The sequence below is a fragment of the Primulina eburnea genome, chromosome 9 (genome assembly GCF_022965805.1).
Source record: "Primulina eburnea isolate SZY01 chromosome 9, ASM2296580v1, whole genome shotgun sequence".
Classification (NCBI taxonomy): domain Eukaryota; kingdom Viridiplantae; phylum Streptophyta; class Magnoliopsida; order Lamiales; family Gesneriaceae; genus Primulina; species Primulina eburnea.
Window position 1 is genome coordinate 5,701,102 of NC_133109.1, and position 22,028 is coordinate 5,723,129.

The following is a 22,028-nucleotide window of genomic DNA, read 5'->3' on the forward strand; positions in this document are numbered from 1 at the left end:
GGTCAGACAAGCAATGGGGACACGACATCGATTAGGCGAGACTCAGTTTTTGAGGATTTTATCATGTTTTTTTTATATATATTTAAACTTGTGTTATAATTTTATGGATATGATCTATGTTTAATTAAGACTTAATTATGAATGCATTCGGTTTTAGTAGCGTTACATTACATAATGCTTAACCAAGAGTAGAAAGTGGACTCATCATTAAAGTTTGGCTCCTAATGCGCACATAACTATCGTTTATCCCCATGCGAAATTGAAGTAATTTCTATTGTTGATAGCAGCAACAAATACTCGTTCATTACTTGTTTCAAAAAGGAATAATACACAGAAAAAATGTTATTTCCTTGCATGAATCTATCGATGTATAAAGAATATCTTTTGATCCATTAGCTTCATCGAAGCGTTCCCTCGCGTCTTTTCAAACAATAGCGGCATCGGTAACATACACAATCCCAACAAAAATTTCTTTGATACAAAAATATATTAGTGATAGCAACGTAGTAATTCAAATATTTTAAATCGTACAGTAGTTCAAGTGTCATGTTTCGATTGTTTTATCCAGCAAAAAAAATATCTTTATTTTTTCGTTTTCAAGAATTTACTTATTACTGAACCCACAAAAGATTATGAAATTTATATTTGAACAAAAAATTTTTTTAAACATCATGAAGCATAAAAGAATTTGGAAATTTAATGAAATCAGAATGTGAAAAAAGAAAAGAACAAATCTCAATATTCTCGGATGTTTACGTGAACTTTATTGGAAAGCAGAGAATATCAATAATATTTTTGGATGAAAAAAATTTAAATATTAAATAATTTTCCTAATCAAGATATCACCTTTGATTCCCCCCAAGAAGTGAGATCACAAGCCCAACTACATATAGGCAGAGCAAGCCTCCACACTAGACTTCCCCTTGCTGTGTGAGGTTTTTGTCGTACATTGCATGTTAGTCATTGTTCAACAGTATTTTCGAAGACACTCCACAGTTGTCGCTAACTTTTTCCCTACTCCAGCAACACAGCTCTCCCCGGTCAACTATCTTGTGAGTGAGTTTTTGTGTAGCTCTAAGATTGTGAGTGGAAATTGTTGATGAAAGATCGAAGAAATGGATAGAGATAACAAAAAGTACTCGGAAGCTTCAGTCTTGTTTGCTTACAATGGGGTGAGTGAGATTTTCTCATGTTTGTTTTGTATTTTTTTTCTTTTATAATGTTTGTGGTTTAATGTAGAAAAAATGGGTTTTGTGATTCAGGGAGGAGGGGTAGAGGGTGTTAATGGACTGTGCAACACAAGCACAAAGAACCCATTTTTGGATTCTTTTTCAGACCCCATTTGCAATTTGAATCTCCAAGAAACCTCTGAGTTTGTCAAGTCATTTCCAGTGGCAAACAATGGAGCTGAAACCAGGGGTTTTCTGGAAATGTCATCTCAGAGAAATAGAGATAATGGGGAGAATTCTGCAACAAGGAGGAGTTTGGAAGCTCCACCCACACCTGGGAGGCCTATTTTCAGCTTCAGCACTGGGAATTTTTCAAGAAAAAATGTCCCTTCAAAATGGGATGATGCTGAAAAATGGCTGGTGAGTGGGAGTTCTTGCATTGACTCTCCTGCTCATAATAGTCATGGCTTGTTGAAGCCATTGGAGCCCTCGAGAATGCTCTCCAAGCAATCCAGTGGGTACAGGCCACAGCTAGGTGAGATCTTTGCAGAAAAATCAAGGGTTACTGCAGAGGAAAATGTTTCCAAAGTGTTTTCAACTTTTCATGGGTCTTCTGTACTGGACCATCACCGTAACTCAACCAGAACTATCAATGGGGTTTCGCTTTCAGCTTCAGCAGATTTACTCCTAAAAGGTAAGAAACCTTTTGTCCCAACAGTGTTTTAACCTTTCCTTTTACTTAGAAAAGCCTCAATGTGTGATATTGACTTATTGACTGTGGCCAATGTGTTGGATATTTTTCTGTAACACTAAGTTTGGCACTCAAAATCGAATCTAGCTTAATTTGGGATACCTTTAATACTTGTAACACTTAAAATTTGATATTGATTATATATAACTATAATAAGAAACATTCATTGTCCAAAGTGGTAGCTTGTTAATGCTTACTGTAGCTTTGACTAGACTTGTTAGTTGTTAACTTGGACTGATCCATCGGAGTATCATCTTTTGCAAATGTAGATAAATTCACAAATGAGGTGAAACCAGTATGTCCAAAATTTGGAGACTTGGACCCTTTGAAAGAAGGATTTTTGTTTGGAGATTCGATCGAGAAGTCAATGGATGACCGTACACATGAGGTGAAACATAGAGATATTGGCACAGAAATGACTCCTCTTGGAAGTTCTACGACTTCAAGATGTCCAACACCATTCAAAAGCACATCACCTGCTCGCCACAACACACCCGCCGATCGATCTGGTCCATTATCCATGGCTAGTATGGATAGCTCAAATACCATTGATATAACACAATTTCAAGAGTGTCATTTAGCGAAACTACATCATGGGTCGAAATATGATACCATCGCTTTGAATTGGAGCTCGAGAGAGGAAGAGGAGGAGGACATATCGAAAAGCTTGAGGCATTTTGAAATGAATTGTGAGTTTCGGAAAAGTGTTTCTGGATCAAGAACTTGTGTTTGGGATGAAGAGGAAAACACTAAGAGCTGCCTTAGGTAGATGAAATGCCACTCACTACATTTGTTCTTTATATCCTTGCTGGAAATATTAATTATGATCGTTTCTAAATTCAGGTACCAAAGAGAAGAAGCGAAAATCCAAGCTTGGGTGAACCTTCAGAGTGCGAAAGCAGAAGCAGAATCAAGGAAACTTGAGGTAGAACTTCTTATAATCTTTTATCCTCCACATGTGTTTGTAGTCATAATGGCTAGTGGTGGGGCAAAAAAATGAGAAATTTCGAAATTTGATATCCTCTGAAATACAAGTCATCCTCTTTCAAGGCTCATTTAATCAGTCGCATTCTTAAACTCCGACTCTAGATTGTATCATTTACACCGCTTATTTTTGTTATATGAGGATCAATTTTCACACTAGACAACATAGTTGTTATGACAAAGTTTTGGCAAAAATGTTGTTGTCACAAAGGAAAACTTGTGAATTGTTTTATACTGGGTATAAGTATAAAACAAGTCTGCCATGGAATCAAGAAGGCACACTATCTGACAGAAAACAACAAACACTGAGCTTTGGTATTAGGTTGAGCACAATTTGAATATGAGAATCATCCTTTATATTTACCTTGATATGTAATTAGGGATGGCTGAATAATGTTGACCATGATTGGATTATTTTTCAAGATTTTGTTTGTCTTCATCCACATTGAGCCACCCACCAGAGTTGGAATTGGACACCCTTTTCCTTCCCCGTGCTAGTCTTATTCTCTTCACACATAAATTAATACTTGTATAATTGAGAAGTAAGAAAAAGGTGAGTACTTCCTGCAAATATGTATATTATAATGTCTTGTTAGATGAACTCATGTGCATTGCTTGCAGAATTCTATGAAGTTGGTGTCTTTGATTATTATATCCCTCACCCTTTTACATTGCGGGAACCTATATTTTAAAAATAGCAACTCTGGAAATTTATTTGTGGTCATTTAAAAATATAATATGGTTTGATCTTGGAAATGTTTTGCCTAACAGATAAGGAGTCCTCCATTATTTTATTAGTTTGTGCCTAGTTCTTGGGGTCCTGACAAAACAAAAGACAATGCCAGCTTCTAACAAAATTCAAGAACCTTGTAAAACAAAAAAGGAATATGATCTAGGGAATCCCACAGTTTTCGTTTGACTGGTTTATCTCACGCGCTCATCTTTTGAATTTCAAGAACTACGTGATATTAAATATTATATTTCAGGTTAAAATACAGAAAATGAAATCGGATTTGGAAGAAAAGCTGATGAAAAGGATGGCCGACGTGCATCGGAAAGCCGAAGAATGGAGAGCGGAAGCCAAGTTTCAGCATTCGGAACAAATCCTTAAAACCGGACAGCAAGCTCGTAAAGGGGTTAACCGTGTCAACTCAAAACATTCAGGGGACAAATCTTGTGGCTGCTTCCCTTGTAATAAATATCATATTTAGGCACCGTATGTACTTTTTCTGCAGTTATATTTGAGTAAATGCAAGAAGTTTCAGATTTTAATTTGCAAAAGCCATATCATTTTAAGTACCTTATTCCACTACATATTCAAGAATTTTGATAAGAAACGATGAATTTAATTGCGCAGAATCCATGTGAATGTAATTTAATGCTTTCTATTTACCACAGAACCTGAATGTCAGGTATAGAACTTGCTTTTATAAATTTACAGCAGATAATTTTCAGAAAAAAAATTATTGAATGATTCAGAGTTTCTGCAGTAAATGAAATTTTATTTCATGTGGGGTTCGGATTTTCTTGAATCTTTAATCTTTCAGAAGCTCTGTGGACAAAATCTATGTCACCTAGATATTGTCCTAACTAATTACTCCAACCATTTATCAACTAAAACATCAAACAAATCTTGTAGACTCCGGCCACAAATTGCTTACAACAATACAAAGTAAAAATCCCATAAAATTATTTTAGCTGTGTTTTAACAACCCTTTTGATTTTGAAACTGCAAGACTTCCGATTTGGTTGCTGTGGTGGCCAATCACCTAAAAGCAGAGCCCTGACAATTATGTAGCTAGAAAAAAACACAGCACACACAGTGTCACAAAGGAAAGATACATTTCTGAAATGGGCAAACATGGAAAGATATATACATACAGACATATATTTATATATTGTTGCACACACACACACAAGTTTTTGTATCTTAGTGACAGATGCAGAGTCTGGACTGTGTTTTACGTACACAGATTGTAAAGCTTACAACAAAATTTACTATACAAAAATGTGGCTTTTGGGTTACTTTGCAGTCTGCAAAGTGGTTTATCTCATATCTGCATTTATTATTATTTTATTATCTTTTTATTTTGGTGGATAACAGATATTTTTTATTATATTTATGTTATATAATATTTAATAAAAGTCCTGTTAATAGACACAATCTGGCAGCATAAGTTATACGAAATATATTTTGCTGGATACATCATCAACTTAATTTCCATTCACGAGTCACACGGTGCATCGATGGTTATACATTCGGTGCAATAACATACTGTAATACCAAAATTTTATCTCGAGTTCAGTTTAGAGAGTATTTTTCAAATCTTCGCAGCTAAGTGGATCGAGTCGTTACTCTAGGCTCTCCATAGATAGAAATAGGGATTAGGGACGTCGGAGAGTCAGAAACTCTGACATAACCCTCCGATGCTTAAATTAGTGTAAAAAACAAATTTAAGATAGAGATATAATAATGTTAAGTGAGAAATAGAATCTGAATGTTAAAACGTGATCAATACCTAGTATTTATAGAGGCAGGAGATGCAAATTACCTTGTTAGAGTATGACTCTTGCTGGGTAGAATCCTACCTGAGATAGGAGACCTCAACTAGTGGGACTCCATGACCATGGCGGCTGCGACAGTTGATGACGCCTAAGACTCTTGTCTTATCTTGGTTAGATTTGATCAAACCACATATTTATCGAGACCCCTTATATAGTAATGAAAATATCTTTCGATCCTCTAACCGCGTCATGGTTTAGAATTCTTGACCTCTTAGTGAGCTCGGGCCTCTAGTAGACGGGCTTGGGGAGATCGGCCCTATTAGGGATTCATAGGTTCAGGCCTATGAGTTCGGACTCCTATCAGTATGTTTGGACTCGGAAGCTGGATCCTGCCCAATGATGATACCTGACTCTTGTAGGGCTAGAGCCAATTTTGAGATGAGTAATATTGACAAATCTCTCAAAGGAACACTTGTGTTGGGGTCTTCTGAGTTTAGGAAAGCACGTGGGCTGGGTTGATAATTAATAATCTGGGCCGAATGCATTCTCTATTTAAGAAGTATATAAAACCCAATAAGAAAACCCATTGGGTTGGAGCCCAATTAACCAGTTCGGCCCATCGATTTTCCTCTGTCTTGCTGCCCAAGCACAATTGATCAGCCGAAATAAAATTCATCGTAAATCGTTTCTTCGCACATCATTCTTCGTCGTCGAATCCAGGTTAGAAACTTCTTCCTCAGATCACCTTTTTTTTTTTTTTTTTTTGCATTTTATCGCGCCTTCTAAAATTATACAGTTTTCGATTATATTATTGAGCTTTTGACTCAACAACTCCGCAGGGAATTTTGAAACCCCAAATTGTGCATCGAAAATGTTCCTCACAAGGTTAATTTTTTTATTGTTTAGCTTTTTAATCATGGTTTTCTGAGGTTTCTATTGTGATTTTTCTAATTTTTGTATTTTTTTGTTGTAGGACTGAATATGACAGAGGAGTTAATACTTTCTCTCCGGAAGGCCGGTTGTTTCAAGTGGAATATGCAATCGAAGCTATCAAGGTTGTAGCTGATGCTGATTTGTATTTTAAAATTGTTTTCTTAAAGACTTTTGTGGTTATTTCTAGTTTTGTATAATGTGTATTATGGCGTGGTTGCTTCAGTTGGGTTCGACTGCCATTGGAGTGAAGACTAAGGAAGGGGTCGTGCTTGCTGTAGAGAAGCGTATCACATCGCCGCTTTTGGTATGCGCAGTATTATTTTCGAAAGCGAATTTCATTCTCTTTTGTTGGTTTTTAGTGGTGCTTAAGGAAAACTAGGATCCACCTTTTGCAGTTGCAGAAGCGTAAGTTTCACTTGAAAAAACTCTAATTGTGAAAATTGCATAAAGATCGGCTATGGATCTGTTCTTTATGTTTTCCAAGTCTTTTGAAAATTCTCCTACTGGTTTAGTTGAAAGCATGATGATCTAAAATAAAGAACTAGACTGGGTATTTTATAACTTGGCAATCTTGTGGGAGGTAAAGAAATAATATATTTTAATGGCTTCCAGGAACCCAGTAGCGTGGAGAAAATTATGGAAATTGACGAACATATTGGGTGTGCCATGAGTGGCTTGATTGCTGATGCGCGTACCCTGGTTGAACATGCAAGAGTTGAAACCCAGGTATTTTTTTGCCTTACTAAGTTCTTTTTTAATAGTCTGTCATTGTGTTTGTGGCTTTAACTACTAACCGGCTCAGTTCCACTTTCTAGAATCATAGGTTTTCGTACGGTGAACCCATGACAGTTGAATCCACTACTCAAGCTCTCTGTGATCTTGCCTTGCGATTTGGTGAAGGAGACGAAGAATCTATGGTTAGCCTCTTTTCATGTTTGTTTAGATCCTTTGTATATGAGTTTTTCGTTGTCCAAGAGTTCAGTTATTTTTATTGCAATCTCATTTTATAATATGTATACACTGTTAGAAGTTATATCTGTTTTATGCCTCACTGACAGCAAAGTTATCATCGATTGAGTAGCACTATTGAGATATAGCAAATTCAAAAATACATCCTTTTGTAATGATGTTTGACAGTTTGAGTTGCCGTCTACTTGTAGTCAAGTACTAATTATATCTTGTTATAGCCTCACAACCTATGTGTAACAAAATTCAGTGACTAACTAAATAATTTCTTGAGTGATGTTTGTTGTTCCTCTGCCAAGTTCATCCGTATTTGAAATCTCGTGTTTCTTATTTTTTTTTTATTTCTTTTCCCTGCAGTCTAGGCCTTTTGGTGTGTCTCTTCTCATTGCTGGTCATGATGAGAATGGCCCCAGCCTGTAAGTTCAGCTTTTATTTTGAATTGCTGGCAATGGCAATGTCTATAACTTGATTCTTTTGTATTTATTGTTTTGTTGTATATCAAAGAAGTAATGTGATCTTATTAACTTTTGACTTCATTATTATTGAAAGATAGCACTTTCTTGAAACCTTTCATATGGTGAAAAGATCAGCAAGAAGTTATGGATGTTAATGATTTGCTAATTTGTGACTGAAAAAATGGCAAGCCTAGAAGTTAATAGGCGCAGCTGCTTTTTTTGCTGCATTTGGCTATCGGTGTTGAAATTCAGTTGAATAATATTATTCCATTTGATGACCATTGATGTTGTGACTATGATTGATCTCCATTCTCTCCCTTGCCTATATTCAAACAAAATTTAGAAAGTTCACTCAATTATTTTCAGTTATCATCAACTGCTTATTCACTTCGTAATTCGGATTGTGAAATTCTAGATTGACATTTCTTTTCTAAGTTTTTTGTTGAATTATCTCGTTAATCATTTGAGAAAGTTGATTATAAGGGATTTGTTGTGCACAGATACTACACTGATCCGTCTGGCACATTTTGGCAATGCAATGCTAAAGCCATTGGGTCAGGTTCTGAAGGTGCTGATAGCTCTTTGCAGGAGCAGTTTAACAAGGTTGTTACCAGTTCATTTTGGCAATAACTTTATAGCTATGAGCTCAAATCTATTTTGCTTGATTTGTTATCTCAAATTTGAGCGCACTTTTTTCAGGAAGAAGAATATAGTTTGTTGTTAATTAGGTTATACCACCCATTCCATAGATTCCAAAACAAAGTAGCATGTTCAAATCTAATGTTATAAATTATTCTCTCGATTCAGGATCTTACTCTGAAAGAAGCAGAAACTATTGCGCTTTCTATCCTGAAGCAAGTTATGGAGGAAAAGGTATGCTACTTTTGAGATGCATGCAGATTCTATTTTTGTACCTCATGCTCGAATTTTTTCTTCGTGGTTTGAGCGCTGTCGATTGATATCAGGTTACAGCCAACAACGTCGACATTGCTAAGGTGGCGCCTACTTATCATCTGTACACCCCTGTTGAAGTTGAAGAAGTCATCAGCCGTCTGTGATGAAACGGGCGAGTCCATCCATCCGTGCTTAATTTCCGTGTTCATTTCGTCGATTGGGTCGTTATAACGGCAGTTTAAAAACTCATGTATCACTACTGGCTTTACCATTTGAGATTCAATTGCATTGAAGGGTGTGAACATTATTTTCAGTAAAACGAATTTGTTGACCTACTTCTATAATTTTGTCTTGGATAACAGCAATTGTTTTTCCAATCTTTATGTCCGCTTACACGGAAACATGCTCAAGCATAATCCTCACGCTGTTATTAACCTGAAAGGATTTGAGCTGCATCCTTTCGCTAGAGTTTTTGGTATTGGATATAGATCTAAACTCTTATTAGATACTTTGACTCCATTTAAAAAGTGTGCAGAGACTCACACATAATGTGGAAAATCTCGCAACATATGATAATCAAATAGCTTGTCTCACAAAAAAAGTAACAGATTATGAAAGTCCCAAACCATTCTGTATGTCAGTGGCTCAGAATATTAAGTTTGAAAGATATGCCTCAAGAAAAGGGTTCACTTTAAAGCAAAGTGGATTGGTCCCATGCCAAGCGAAACACTCCTAGCATATACCATTGGCTTGATCAAAACATGTATGAGTTCAACATAAAGTTAGATGGAGCTCATGTATTCAATGATACACGTTCAAGAGTGTCATAGCATAAGATAGACCAAGCTCCAAATTGTGTAGCCAAGAAAATTACTGCAGAGTTCCTCAATCGCGGAATTCATCCATGAATCCTTTGTGGAATTCAGTGAGACGCGAAATAATAGCCGGTATTCTGTCCTCGAGAGGTAATATTGTGCACCTAAAATGCCATGTCCCAGGTACCTGCCACAAAACAACCCAAACAATATATTAATAATAGTAACTGGGTATTATTTAATTCTGCAAAATAAATATGTTTATATATATTATCCAAAATTGAATAACTTTTTTGTTTTCTGAAAAGATTCTCTTAAAAAATCATATCTGGTAAATGATTTTTTTTTAGATAAACCAAGGTAAATGATTATGAAACCAAACTTGTAATATTTACCTGTCCAAAACCAGATCCAGGGACGACAACTATTCCAGTGGCATTAAGAAGTCGACGAGCATAGAACGTGTCTGGGGCTGCTTTAACAGCTTCTGCTGCTTCTATTGCTTTCTTTGATAAGCGTATACGAGGAAAAAGATACATGGCACCTTCTGCTCTATTGCATGTAACTCCTTCTAAACTGTTTAATGCATCCTCAAGTTTCTGAAGACCAGGAAAGAGTGAACATAAGAAATAGGTGAAAATAGAAAAAAGGCTCCAAAATCAACTAGTGGCAAGCCACCAATGAGAGAGGTTTATAAAGTCTAATAGGTAGCACTTGTTACTCGATATACGTTAATGAGTTTTTCCTTCTTTATATCTTCGGTTTGTAATCTTAGACAAATGGTTAATCTTCAGTTAAAAGCTAACCTGGGCACGACTTGCGAGTGAAGAGAGTATTGCATCTTTCTCCGCCAAATAAGACTCGTAGGATTCATCTCCAACCTACAAAATTATAGAACAAATTTACCAACAAGGGTGCACAAATGTATTTTTAATTGGAGGAATGTGTATCTGTTAGGGGCCGGAATAGGGATGGCAACTTTCCCCAAAGGTTTGGAGCCCGCGGGGAAAACATGAAACGGGGATGAGGATCCCCGATTTTTTCGGGTTTGGGTTCGGAGATTTTTTTAAATCCTCGATGTAATTCGAGACGGGTATGGGATTACTATTCCCATCCTCGAAATCCTCGAACTTGCCATGAAAATAATATCAATAATAAAATAATAATATTATTATTATTAATAATATAATAATAATAATATTATTTTTTAAATATTAATATTATCTTTAATAATAATAGATAATAATAACTTTTGGTTTGATAAAATCTCCGAATTCATCATCGTCTTGTCATATTAATATTTTTGAAACGGGGATGGGGACGGGTAGGGATGTAAACGAACCAAACTGTTTGTGAGCTATTCGAAGCTCGATTCGATAAAAGTTGGTTTGAGCTCGTTTAATGAGGCTTGTTAAGATAAACAAACCAAACTCAAGCTTTACAGTATTCGGCTCGTTAGCTCGTGAACATGTTCGTTGGTAAGTTCATGAGTAATCTTTTAGATTAAAAAAAAATAGTTTTGATATTTGATTTATTGATTTTGTATATTATTTATGAAATATATAGAAAAATCTATTAAATTTATTTATTATAATAAATTTACAAGTTTTGATAAGAATAATATATTTTTCTTTAAATATATAATTCACTTTTTAATTAATTTAATGAAAATTTAAATGTATAATCCATATATATTAAGTTTGTTTAGGCTCGATAAAGGCTTGAATAAGCTCGTGAGCTATGCATATATTCGTTAAATAAAGCTCGAGCTCGGCTCGATTATAAACGAACCAAGCTCAAACATTCAAGAGTTCGGCTCGGCTCGGCTCGACTCGATTATATCCCTAGGGACGGGGATGGGAAGTTGATCCCCGAAGTTTCGGGTTTGGGGATTCCTCGAACCCGAAAAAGCGGGGACCGGGGCGGGGATGGGGGTGGGGATGGAATTCGGGGATGGGGATGGTAATGGCAAACCTGCCCCCACCCCGGTCCAGTGCCATCCCTAGGCCGGAATATCATCCAAAGCCCAACATAAAGTTTGTTCTAGAAAGCCCAAGAGGCCCATTTAGGATTATCCCGTGGGAAAGGAGTATTAGTGGGGAGAGGGAAGTGAGTTAGTTATATAGTTCACTTGTTATCATTCTTGTTGCACTATATTGGCTAGGGAATTTACAGAGATTTCTTTGGGTTTTATTTTTTTCAATATAAAAAATATTTCATTTCCTTTGAATCTTTATTCTCTCATGATATTTCTGCAATTGAATTATAGAAGCACCCTAACAGTTGGTCCGACCTGCCGGATAGAAGAAATGGCTACTACCCGTTCAGAAGCGAAGATCGAAGCATTCGAGAAGACCGTCCAGGATATGCAGGAGAATATCTGTTCGCTCACTAAAACAGTAGCTATCATCGCGGAATCACAAGCAAAAATGTTCGAATCGCAAACAAGGATGGAGCAGTGGGTTTTTGGAAAGGCAGTTGATGATCGGGATAAAGTGTTGGAAAATGAGCGAGTGCGGAAGGTGGTGAATGAAGTAGAGGGTCAGGAGGATGGAGGTTGTGCTTCATGTAAGGATGCAAAAAATTATGTGTATGAGGAGATGCGACAGGCTCTACGGAGGATCGAAATTCCCGGGTTTGATGTTGTGGATCCCCGTGGGTGACTTGGACAAGCAGAATACTATTTTGAACTCCAAGGGATTCCAATATACAATCGACTTAAGCTGGCTCACATTCACATGGAGGGCCCTACTTACCAAGAAAAGGGGTTATGTTTCCGATTAGGCGAGCCCTATAATTCTATACATAAATGTGCGCAGAAGTCTCTAAGAGTGACATTGATGGCGGTAGACGAGGGAGAAGATGATGTGGGGGAGGAGTTTCAGTGGCCGATTAACATGGAGACAGAAGTCGACACAGAACCCAACAAGGGATATGGTAAGCTTGAATAGTCATTTTTCTCTGTTTCGGGTTTTTCCCAACCTCAACCCATGAAAATTAATGGGCAAAATTGCTACTGAAGAGGTGGTGGTGATGATAGACAGTGATGCTAGCCATAATTGTGTCGAGGATGTTAGTAAAAATCAGTGAGGAATCCATTACAACAGCGTATAACCACTCACAACCGGTGACATTGGTTGGAAAAACAAATGGGATATGAGTTCGAGGTGAAGTACAAGGCCGGGTGCACAACGAGGCAGCAGATGCATTATAAAGGAGACATGGAGCAGTCAAGTTGAACAGCATTTCAGTGCCAATTTGGTTGGAACTTGAGGGAGTTAATCAGGCAGTGCGAGAGGATCCCTTGCTGCAGCAAGTTTTAAAAAAATACCTCAATCTATTGGGATAATGGGGTCATATTCATTGGTTGATGGAAGTTTATTATTTATGGACAGATAAGTTCTACCTAAATGATCAAAATGGGTCGACGCGGTGTTAGACGAATGCCATCTTACACTGACAGGTGTCCATTCAGGGGCTTTGCGAACATTAAAGCGAGTATCAGGAAATTTTTATTGGGTAGGCATGAAAAAGGATGTGATTAAAATGGTGGACAAATGGAAGATTTGTCAGAAACACAGATATCAAGCAACTAAGCCGGAGGGATTGTTACAGCCCCTGCCCATTACAGGTGCTATCTGGGATGATATCTGGATGGATTTCATTGTAGGGTTACCTAAATCAAAGGGTTATGAGGTACTGATGATGGTGGTGATGGATAGGCTGTCCAAGTACAGCCACTTTATTCTACTCAAGCATCCTTTTACTGCCAAGAGAGTAGCTGCAGTTTTATGAAAAATGTGGTCCGCTTAAATGGAGTTTCCCGTTCCATCGAAAGTGAAAGTGATCCAGTATTCCTAAGTGCTTTTTGGTCTGAACTACTCAAATTGCTTCGTACCAAGTTGGCAATGGGTTCAGCCTACCATCCCGAATCCGATGGGCAGAAAGAAGTGTTGAATATATGCATGGAGACTTATTTGAAGTGTTTCTCGTCTGAACAACCCAGGCGTTGGAAAAATTGGGTTCACTGGGCAGAGTTTTGGTCTAACACATCTTGACAATCATCAGCAGGAACAACACCCTTTGAAGTGGTTTATGGTCGGAAACCACCTATATTGACTCAATTTTTACTAGGGGAGACTAAAGTAGCTGCGGTGAGACAAGAGTTAAGTGACAGAGATGAGATGTTGAGGCAACTTAAGTATGATTTGCAAAGAGCATGATAAATAATGACTGAACATGTGAATTCTCGAAGGCGAAAGATATCATTTCAGGTGGTTGATATGGTATTCTAGTGTTTGAGAAGTTAGCTCCTTTATATTATGGTCCATTCAAAGTGTTGGGGAAGGCGGGCACTGTGGCATACAATTACAGCTGCCCGCAGAGTCTCGAATACATCATGTGGTTTCTTCTGGAATTTGAACCAAGCAAGGTGTTGTTTACAAGGTACAAGAAAGCAGGTAACGAGGAGAAGTTGCAAGTACTCACTGAATGGAAGAATCGACCTACAGAAGAGGCAACATGGGAACATGCCAGCTGAGGTTTCGACTCAATTTCCAGACTTTAGCCTCGAGGAGAACACAAATTTTGAGGGGGAGGATAGTTATGGGTCTAGAATATCATCCAAAGCCCAACATAAAGATTGTGTTGTTTACACTAGAAGGCCCAAAATTCCCATTTAGGATATCACGTGGGAACGGGGAATATTAGTGGGGAGAGTGAAGTGAGCTAGTTATTCAGTTCATTTTTTATCATTCTAGTTGCACTAGCTTGGCTAGGGAATTTACAGAGATTTCTCTGGGTTTTACTTTTTATCAATATCAAAAATATTACATTATCTTTGAATCTTTATTCTCTCATAATATTTCTGCAATTGAATTATAGAACCAGCCTAACAAGATCTTATATGTGTTAGCTTGTAGAAACAGACAAGTTAAATAATATAGGGCTGACATAAGGGTATTACTTCAAAGAGAAGTTGACTATAGTTCAGTTTATAGATCCCATCAATTACAGTCAAGTATAGGGTTAAATAAAAATACTTTCTCTGGAGAAGGCTTACACCAGAAAGCAAAGGGAGAACAACAAAATCAGCGAGTTAATTGCATCAATCTTTACCCCACTTAGTTTCCATGTAGAGAAGTAAATAATCGGAACATGTTCTAACATGTGGCTTCCTACCGAGGGTAATCAATCACTTTTACCTAATAATCTATGATCTAAATTTCATGTCGAGAGGGGAAATTTGTTTCGTGTATTACTGGTTTGATCTTTATGGTCAGAATTTATAGTTTGTATGGAATGAAGTATAATTAAGCAAAGATGAACAAGAAAACAAACCTTTGGGGGGTTCATGACAAGGCTTGCAAGAATCTGACCAGATATATTAGAACAAAGGTTTACAGATGCCACTTTGTATATTTGCTCCCTTATCTCAGGACTAAATCCTGTGACCTCCATGTAACCTCCTCGTTTTCCACATTCTCCATAATAACCTGGAGGAGGAGAAGAAACAGAAGCTCATCTAAAAGAAAGAGGTTCCTCTGTCACAAAATTATAACTACAACATGCAAGAAAATCTGACCACAATACCTTTCGACACAGACTGAAAAGATACCAAAGATAAATCTTTCTCCCCATAACCCATAGACCGGGCAACTTTCTTAAAGGAGTGGAACTGTTTGTCAGGAACATAAATATTTTCCTGGTACACCTGCAAAAATCCCAAAAACAAAATCGTCAAAGACAAATATTATTTGATGCTAATGATGTTGAGCCATCTAGAGGCAATATAGTGAGAGTATCAATATTCAAATGACTAAACGAGCAGCAACTTTCAGAAGCAGGTTCATAAGTTAAGTATCATTGAGACTCTAAGGAATCTAGACACCTCATCTGCCAAAAGAACGAGCCCTTCTTTCTCACAGAATTCCACAATTTGCTTTTGATTGTTCTCAGCCAGAACCTTCAGAAGAAGCATTGAAACATTCAAATTGTGAGACAAGAACCAAACCAGAAAGAAGAAACAAGATTTCAGAAAAAACAATTAGCCAATACAGAAAAGGCAAGTCCCTGCTTAATCACCCTCAGGCCTCAAGAGATTCACTTATGTTTACCTGCCCTGTAGGATTGCCAGGATTTATGACAACCAATGCCCTGACACAAACACCCTTTGACCTGGCAGTTTCCAACTGATTCTTAAGCTCAGAGACCTCCATTCCCCATCCTGCTTCTTCATCGAGATAATAAGGAACCTACTCAAAAGAATGAAGGTGATCACAATTTGAACTTACGTTCTGCTCAAAGTTCAGAAGAAGCAAGTATCAAAAAAAACTCATCGATTAAATGAAGCTAGGTAAATACATAGTTGTCAAGGCGCTAGGCGACGTCAAGGCGACGAGCCACTGCCTAGCGCCCGAACGCCTAGGCGACAAAAGGCGATCGCCTAGCCACGAGGCGATAATATAGAGAGAATGTATTATATATTTATGTTCTACTAGGCCATACTAGGCTATTTTTTTAAAATTAATGCTAAACAGAAGCCTGAAAGAGAAGAATCTGCCCGGCAGAGAAGAAAAGTTGAAAGAGAGGCCTGAAAACAGAAGCCTGCGGCTGCGGCAGAGAAGAACAGGTCCAGGAGCTTCAATATTCGATCGGCAGGGGAGAATGGTGTGCGCAGAAATGTCAGGGGAGAATGGTGTGCGCAGAACGGCACGGCAGAAACTTCAATCGGCAGGGGAGAAATGAGGATACGTATCGACATGCAAAGCAAAACTAGGTTTTTTTTAAAAATAAATTACTTATGGGCTGAAATTAGTTATGGGCTTATTTAGTTGGGCTTTGGGTCATTAAAAAATAAAGGATATGCGATGCGCACATGGTTCTGCAAAGAGGCGGAACGCCTGGAACGCCCATCGCCCGGAGAAATGCGGCTTCAAGGCGCTAAAGGCGCTCGCCCAGCCATGCACCGTCGCCTGGTTGTCCATAAGGCGCTGAAGCTCTGCCTAGCGCCTGAGGCGCGCCTTTGACAACTATGGGTAAATATTTGAAAGACATATTCCTAGCTACCAAAGACGTACAAGAGAGCCTCCATGGAGGGCAATTGAAGCAGAATAAAGAGGATACTGAGGAATTGGACACAGTATACCATCTTTCTCTGATCGTATCAACAACTGCATCATCATATGAACCTGAACAAAGCGCAGAGAAATGTTATTCCATCTCTGAAATTGCAACTCTTGAAGTTTTTCTTTCAATCTTCTGTGTACATAACAAGAAAGGGCATAAAATGTTTACTGCTGGGCTTGCACCATCTGTCAAAAAAATATCATTTGGATCAGCTGGGAATCCATCACGAGCTTTAATACCAGCAGCAATTTGATCACGCAAACCTTTGATTCCCTGATTTCATAGAAACATGATAATTTTTTTTTCAACATCAGTAGAGTTCTAAGTACACAGCCCAAGGCTTCAAGTTAAGTCATGCTTACCTGACTGTGACTATATGCACCAGTAGCTCGTCCAGGAATTTGATCTATGGTCTCGAAAGCCCTCTCTATGGAGTCAGCACTGCCAAATCCATGAGGAAAAAGAAGGGAAATATGAATTTATTACAACAAAACCATCCCAGTTTGGATACAAATCAGGAACTTTAAATTAAGTCATAAAGAGGTAGATGATGCGATCATCATTGTTAGCAGGCAATAAAGATCAACAGATACAATAACTTACTCTACACTGAATGTAATAAATCAAGATGACCTTAATTGGGATTCTATGATTTATTGTATTCACCTTCTTTATTCACTGAATTTATGAAAGATAGTTTAACCCAATGGCATTGCCATAAAAGTTCTAACACTCATGTTTACATATAAAAGCATAATCAATAGTAATATGAAACTTCCAAGGTACTAAAAATAAAAAAAATCGGTTCAAATAATGTCAAGTCAGGTGTCTAGTTTGAACATTGAACCTCTTTACCTAAATAAACCCTGTGTCTCAGATTTGTCCAAAATGGAAGGATGGTCACACAGAGCAAGGACCTGAATAAAAAATAATATAAGAAGCTGGACACATGAACTTGAGGTCAGCCACATAATATGCAGTCCGCTTACCTCTCTAAAGAAAGTGATTGGCTGCTGACCTAGTGCTTGAGGATTTCCTATGTTGCAGTAAAGTATCTGCAAAAACAAGAACAGGATAAGTATGGCATCTATATTACCCTTTAATGTAAACCTGCCACAATGAGACGGGGGTGAAGTCCATGTAACATCACAAACCATGAATCTCCACACAAATACAACGTCTCAATGTTAGCTCACAAACTCTCACGCATCTGAATTCAGAAAAAAAATCTTTTCTGAGGCATATTGCTGGAAAAAAATTACTGTTTTATGCGAGCATGCAATTGATGTTGGTACGCAGCAAGAAACATAGAAAATAAATCTAAAGCATGAAAACCATTCTGCATTTCTCAAAGGCAACAACGTGATTGCACATTCATATTGTTTCAGGTGAAGATTAATCCACGATTCCGATGGTACATCTAATGTAACTTTCATTGAGTTTATCGCACACACACATTGATATATATTCATTTTTTAAACCGCAAACATGCTAATCAAATTGTCTACACGAACTATGAGGTGGAACCGAGACCATTTTTTTCAAGGTATGATTAAATCAAAACGAAATTAGTACCTCGTCAAAAGGTTGACGATCTGGGTGGCTCTTCAATTCTTGTTCTAATTTCTGTAGAATAAATCAAAAGAGGCCTCAAAATGATATAAGGTTTGAAGTCCACCTATCCAGTGGCACAATCTGTAGTAACTAGCAAATGTGAAAGAAATTACCTGAGCAAGGGTGACAATTTCTCCACGTACAGCATACTCACATGCCAGTACCTGGAAAGACGTTCGCTAAGTTAGCATACGGTTTCTTTTGCCAACATGTTTTGGAAGGGTAATTACCAAAATTTGAAGGCAAAATATTCAAAATCAATAAAGGAACAAAAGTACTATCATATCAAATGGAGTTATATTACATTCATTTTTTCCCCTGATATCTATAAGAATCACCTGTCAAGGTTGTCAATCCATAAGGGGTTCAAATCAACTCTATGAGACAGACGATCAATTGTGAGATTAACTTTCAAGCAGAGATCAAAAGCTCGATAACTACCAAGAGATGAACAAAAAGAAAAGAAAAGAAAAAATGAACTTCCCAAATAATGGTCTTTCAACAATCTACAGCAGGTATGTAAAAATCTAAAAGAAGAACAAATCAAAATATTATATAGGGAATTGGCTAAGGGAAACAGAGATCAATCCACAGTTACTGAAACAACTAAAACACTCTTTTGAAGAAAAGAGCCAGAGCTTAAAGCATTAAGCGAGATTACGATCTCCAAAGCGCTGCTGAAAATCGTTATTTGATGAAGATCAAACGTGAAGACAACAGCAGCAAAAACAGGACTACTTTTTTCCAATACCCCAAAATAAAAAATCAAAACCGATAACCCAATCAACAAACAGGATCAAATCCCAGATCAAATCTTTCAAAAAAAATGCTAATTCAAACAAAACAGAATACATGCTAAATAAAATCACCTTAGGATTAATGGAGTCAATGGAGATAGGAGTTGAGGAATAGTCAGAAGCCATGGAATCAGGAGCCGATGTGGTACTCAGGAGACGCAAGAGAAATGCAGCGGCTGGAGACAAAATATGATTCGGTGGAGAAGATAATGAAGATGTGGCGTAGGGATGTGGAGACACGGAAGCTAAAAGTTTGGTGCGGGGAATGAGATTTCTGGCAAATCTCCGCATCACCATAAATCAAAGGGAAATTGGAAGGAAGGGGGAAGTTTCTTGCCAACTTTCTAGACTTGGTTTTTTATGCAAAAAACAAAAACAAAATTCAATAGAAAACTGCGGGCAGCGGCGTCCAGGGGTATCTGCATCGAAGATGCCGTGCTTAAAGTATAAAGTCTTTAAAGTCTTTCCAAATCCAATACCAATTTTAGATAACAATGTAATGTTAATATTTCTAAAAATAGAATATCGTAGATTTTTAAAAAATTTGGGTGAAAATATATTAGATTTTAAAGAAAAAAGGGTTCACATGTATTTAAGTGTTTAAAGTCTTGTTGCTAATTTCTTTTTTTTATTGTTAAAAACTAGATAGAGGGGTTTGAAGTCGATCTTTATTCGTGATTGTTTATATTTGTAATAATAAATAATATTATTAACATATGATATATAATATTTTTGAAATAAAAAATATTTTTTTATAAATGATCCAAATAAAATATATATTTATCATAAATTTGAAAAATAAAAAATATCACATGAATTTCACAAAAAAAATGTAAACCAATTCACTTTAGGTTGAGTCCAAGTTACACTTGTGGCAGGCAACCAACCACCACCTTGTTGGATAAAGGACTGTAATTATATTTAGCTGCCTGGGCTGCAGTAAGACTGGGCTTATACCCGGCCACGTAACCCGAACTTTAGTGCTCGATCTGGGCCCAGTATTTTGATACTCAGTGTAAAAGATAGTACTTGGTGGAACAAGATTTTGGACCCACGGGGACCAGCCCAATGGGCTCAAGAACACACCTATATTGCTCTGCATGACAATCGTGGTCGAGTAATCCTTCCAAGGCCTGCCTAAGAAGGCCGAGCTGTAAGTTTGTCGAATGGGCTCATTGTGCACCGTTGAATCGATATGCCCGTGTTCTGATTCGGGTCTGTTTTGCCTTGTGCTGTAAGTGTGACAAATTGATTAGGCATGGGCTGTCTAGGGAAGATGTTGCAGTTCATATGAAGCCGATCGTGCCGATTATGTTGCATTCGCGGTAGAATTGCCCGAGCGTATCTTGGTAGGCTTTGAATGAACATCTATAGTATACAGATTGGTCAGAGGCCGAGCGGAAGGCCACGGCTTGGTGTTTCACGGCTCTGGCCGTGCACATGAAACTAATGTCTCGTGCTATGAAAACTAAAATGCCTTCCTATACAATGGCTAAACTGTTGCTAGGCATAATCTGTGGAATTCTTAATCAGAAACTTGACGTCTTCCACGAAAGTCTGCATTCGTCTCGTACAGAGCGTCGATACATGTTCCTTGGCATGTTATAAAAGAAACGAGGATTTGTCACCGAATTGGAGATCGAAATTAGTAATATCGATCGCTAAATTTATTTTCGTCACTGTTTATAGTTTAATATTATTTTTGTAGCTCGATTTTTTATTCAACTCACAAATTAGAGACCGAATTTTTATTTAGGTCTCTAAGTTGAAACCGATATATTGTGTCGGTCTCTAATTTGAGACTGAAATATGAAAGTGATATCTAATAAAACCTCAATATTTTAAAACTCATCACTGGTGTTCCTCTCCCTCCCGTCATATCTCAAAACCTAAAAAACTTGCGCTTTCAACTCTTCCAACACCATTGGCGCTTGTCGCGCCTACTGTCGCCGCCGACTACAAGGGTGTCTTCCATATCTCTTCCATTATCTGATTAGATGTAATTTTCTAAATTTTAAGATTTTTTTCCTTCTCTTTTGAGTTCTTTCCTAAGAAATTGACACACAAACCTAACAGAATGAAAATGGTGACTAGAATTTCAAAGATCCCAGAATTTTGATACAATATTTTGTTAGTTTTCCATTTGAGATGTTGTTAGGATATTTCCACATCTTCCTGTTGTAGCTAGCATAGACTTGAACCATACGAGCTTCATCTTCAATTATGCAATTCCATGTACGATTATATCAGACAACTTTTACATCATGTTTCTTTTTCCCTCATAACTCAAAATCATATTTGATTTATTATTGAATTAAATCTGACCGAACTATATTAAGTGGATTTCAAGTTAGAATTATTAGATTTAATAATTAACAAGTCGAGCTATATTATTGTATGATTTCATTATATAATGTAATATAACATACAAAAATATATAATATTTATTCCAAATGGAGTCCTGTAAATTATATAATATAATATAACATTAGCTTGTTGTATTGATTTCATTATATAATATAATATAATATAACATATAGAAATATATAATATAGAATAGCTTGTTTTTTTTAGAATGCCTCATTCCATTCCTATTTTCCAATAAATTTATTTATTGAATTAATTTATATGTTAGGTTATGGTGGTTGTTTCAACAACGAATATAAATAAATTTCGGATGTATGCTAGGCTAGATAATGGATTTATAACTGAAGAATATATGAATGGGGTTGAGGATTTTGTGAACTTTGCTAAAAGTCATCCTGAATGTGTGAGTGGTGACAAGTTACGTTGTCTTTGTGCTCAACGTAAACGCAGAAATATTATTTTTCACGATGAGGATATTGTCAAAGTACATGTAGGAAAGTATGGTTTTATTCCATATTATTACAATTGGTATATTCATGGGGAGCCTTATATTACCGATCCGATCGGACATTCCATTCTCCCATCTTCAGCTCCCATTGCTCAAGAAGACCACCCAATGACATTGCAATGCAGTCAATGATTCAGGATGC

General features: G+C 37.1%; 3 protein-coding genes across 3 annotated transcripts; 2 read left to right on the plus strand and 1 right to left on the minus strand.

The window, feature by feature from the left end:
- Nucleotides 1-810: 810 nt before the first annotated feature.
- LOC140841206 (uncharacterized) lies at nucleotides 811-4,185 on the plus strand. The gene is made up of 5 exons (XM_073208469.1): nucleotides 811-1,172; nucleotides 1,263-1,863; nucleotides 2,190-2,685; nucleotides 2,764-2,845; nucleotides 3,891-4,185. The coding sequence occupies exons 1-5, from the start codon at nucleotides 1,116-1,118 to the stop codon at nucleotides 4,113-4,115; spliced, it is 1,461 nt and encodes a 486-aa protein (XP_073064570.1). The 5' UTR covers nucleotides 811-1,115; the 3' UTR covers nucleotides 4,116-4,185.
- A 1,885-nt stretch (nucleotides 4,186-6,070) lies between these two features.
- LOC140841209 (proteasome subunit alpha type-5) lies at nucleotides 6,071-9,001 on the plus strand. The gene is made up of 10 exons (XM_073208471.1): nucleotides 6,071-6,128; nucleotides 6,249-6,294; nucleotides 6,383-6,464; nucleotides 6,566-6,646; nucleotides 6,955-7,068; nucleotides 7,158-7,259; nucleotides 7,666-7,724; nucleotides 8,264-8,366; nucleotides 8,571-8,636; nucleotides 8,729-9,001. The coding sequence occupies exons 2-10, from the start codon at nucleotides 6,281-6,283 to the stop codon at nucleotides 8,819-8,821; spliced, it is 714 nt and encodes a 237-aa protein (XP_073064572.1). The 5' UTR covers nucleotides 6,071-6,128; nucleotides 6,249-6,280; the 3' UTR covers nucleotides 8,822-9,001.
- A 202-nt stretch (nucleotides 9,002-9,203) lies between these two features.
- LOC140841207 (alanine aminotransferase 2-like) lies at nucleotides 9,204-19,440 on the minus strand. Its single transcript, XM_073208470.1, has 15 exons — nucleotides 19,084-19,440; nucleotides 18,328-18,378; nucleotides 18,176-18,226; nucleotides 17,590-17,655; nucleotides 17,456-17,517; nucleotides 16,963-17,041; nucleotides 16,769-16,873; nucleotides 16,552-16,662; nucleotides 15,589-15,726; nucleotides 15,363-15,437; nucleotides 15,065-15,185; nucleotides 14,813-14,967; nucleotides 10,279-10,353; nucleotides 9,868-10,071; nucleotides 9,204-9,659 (listed from the first exon to the last, which is right to left on the minus strand). Exons 1-15 carry the CDS (start codon nucleotides 19,306-19,308, stop codon nucleotides 9,543-9,545), a joined length of 1,635 nt encoding a protein of 544 aa, XP_073064571.1. The 5' UTR covers nucleotides 19,309-19,440; the 3' UTR covers nucleotides 9,204-9,542.
- Between the last annotated feature and the right edge of the window lie 2,588 nt (nucleotides 19,441-22,028).

Bases quoted from the DNA above. Each gene is read 5' to 3' on its own strand.
- LOC140841207 (XM_073208470.1), bottom strand. From the start codon at position 19,308: ATGGTGATGCGGAGATTTGCCAGAAATCTCATTCCCCGCACCAAACTT. The intron at 16,874-16,962 runs GTAAGCATGACT...CTATGAAATCAG, and splicing joins GTGCATATAGTCACAGTCAG to GGAATCAAAGGTTTGCGTGA. The intron at 15,186-15,362 runs GTGTCTAGATTC...GGATTTTTGCAG, and splicing joins TCGTTCTTTTGGCAGATGAG to GTGTACCAGGAAAATATTTA.
- LOC140841206 (XM_073208469.1), top strand. From the start codon at position 1,116: ATGGATAGAGATAACAAAAAGTACTCGGAAGCTTCAGTCTTGTTTGCT. The intron at 1,173-1,262 runs GTGAGTGAGATT...TTTGTGATTCAG, and splicing joins TCTTGTTTGCTTACAATGGG to GGAGGAGGGGTAGAGGGTGT. The intron at 2,686-2,763 runs GTAGATGAAATG...TTCTAAATTCAG, and splicing joins AACACTAAGAGCTGCCTTAG to GTACCAAAGAGAAGAAGCGA.
- LOC140841209 (XM_073208471.1), top strand. The intron at 7,725-8,263 runs GTAAGTTCAGCT...TGTTGTGCACAG, and splicing joins GATGAGAATGGCCCCAGCCT to ATACTACACTGATCCGTCTG. The intron at 8,367-8,570 runs GTTGTTACCAGT...CTCTCGATTCAG, and splicing joins TGCAGGAGCAGTTTAACAAG to GATCTTACTCTGAAAGAAGC.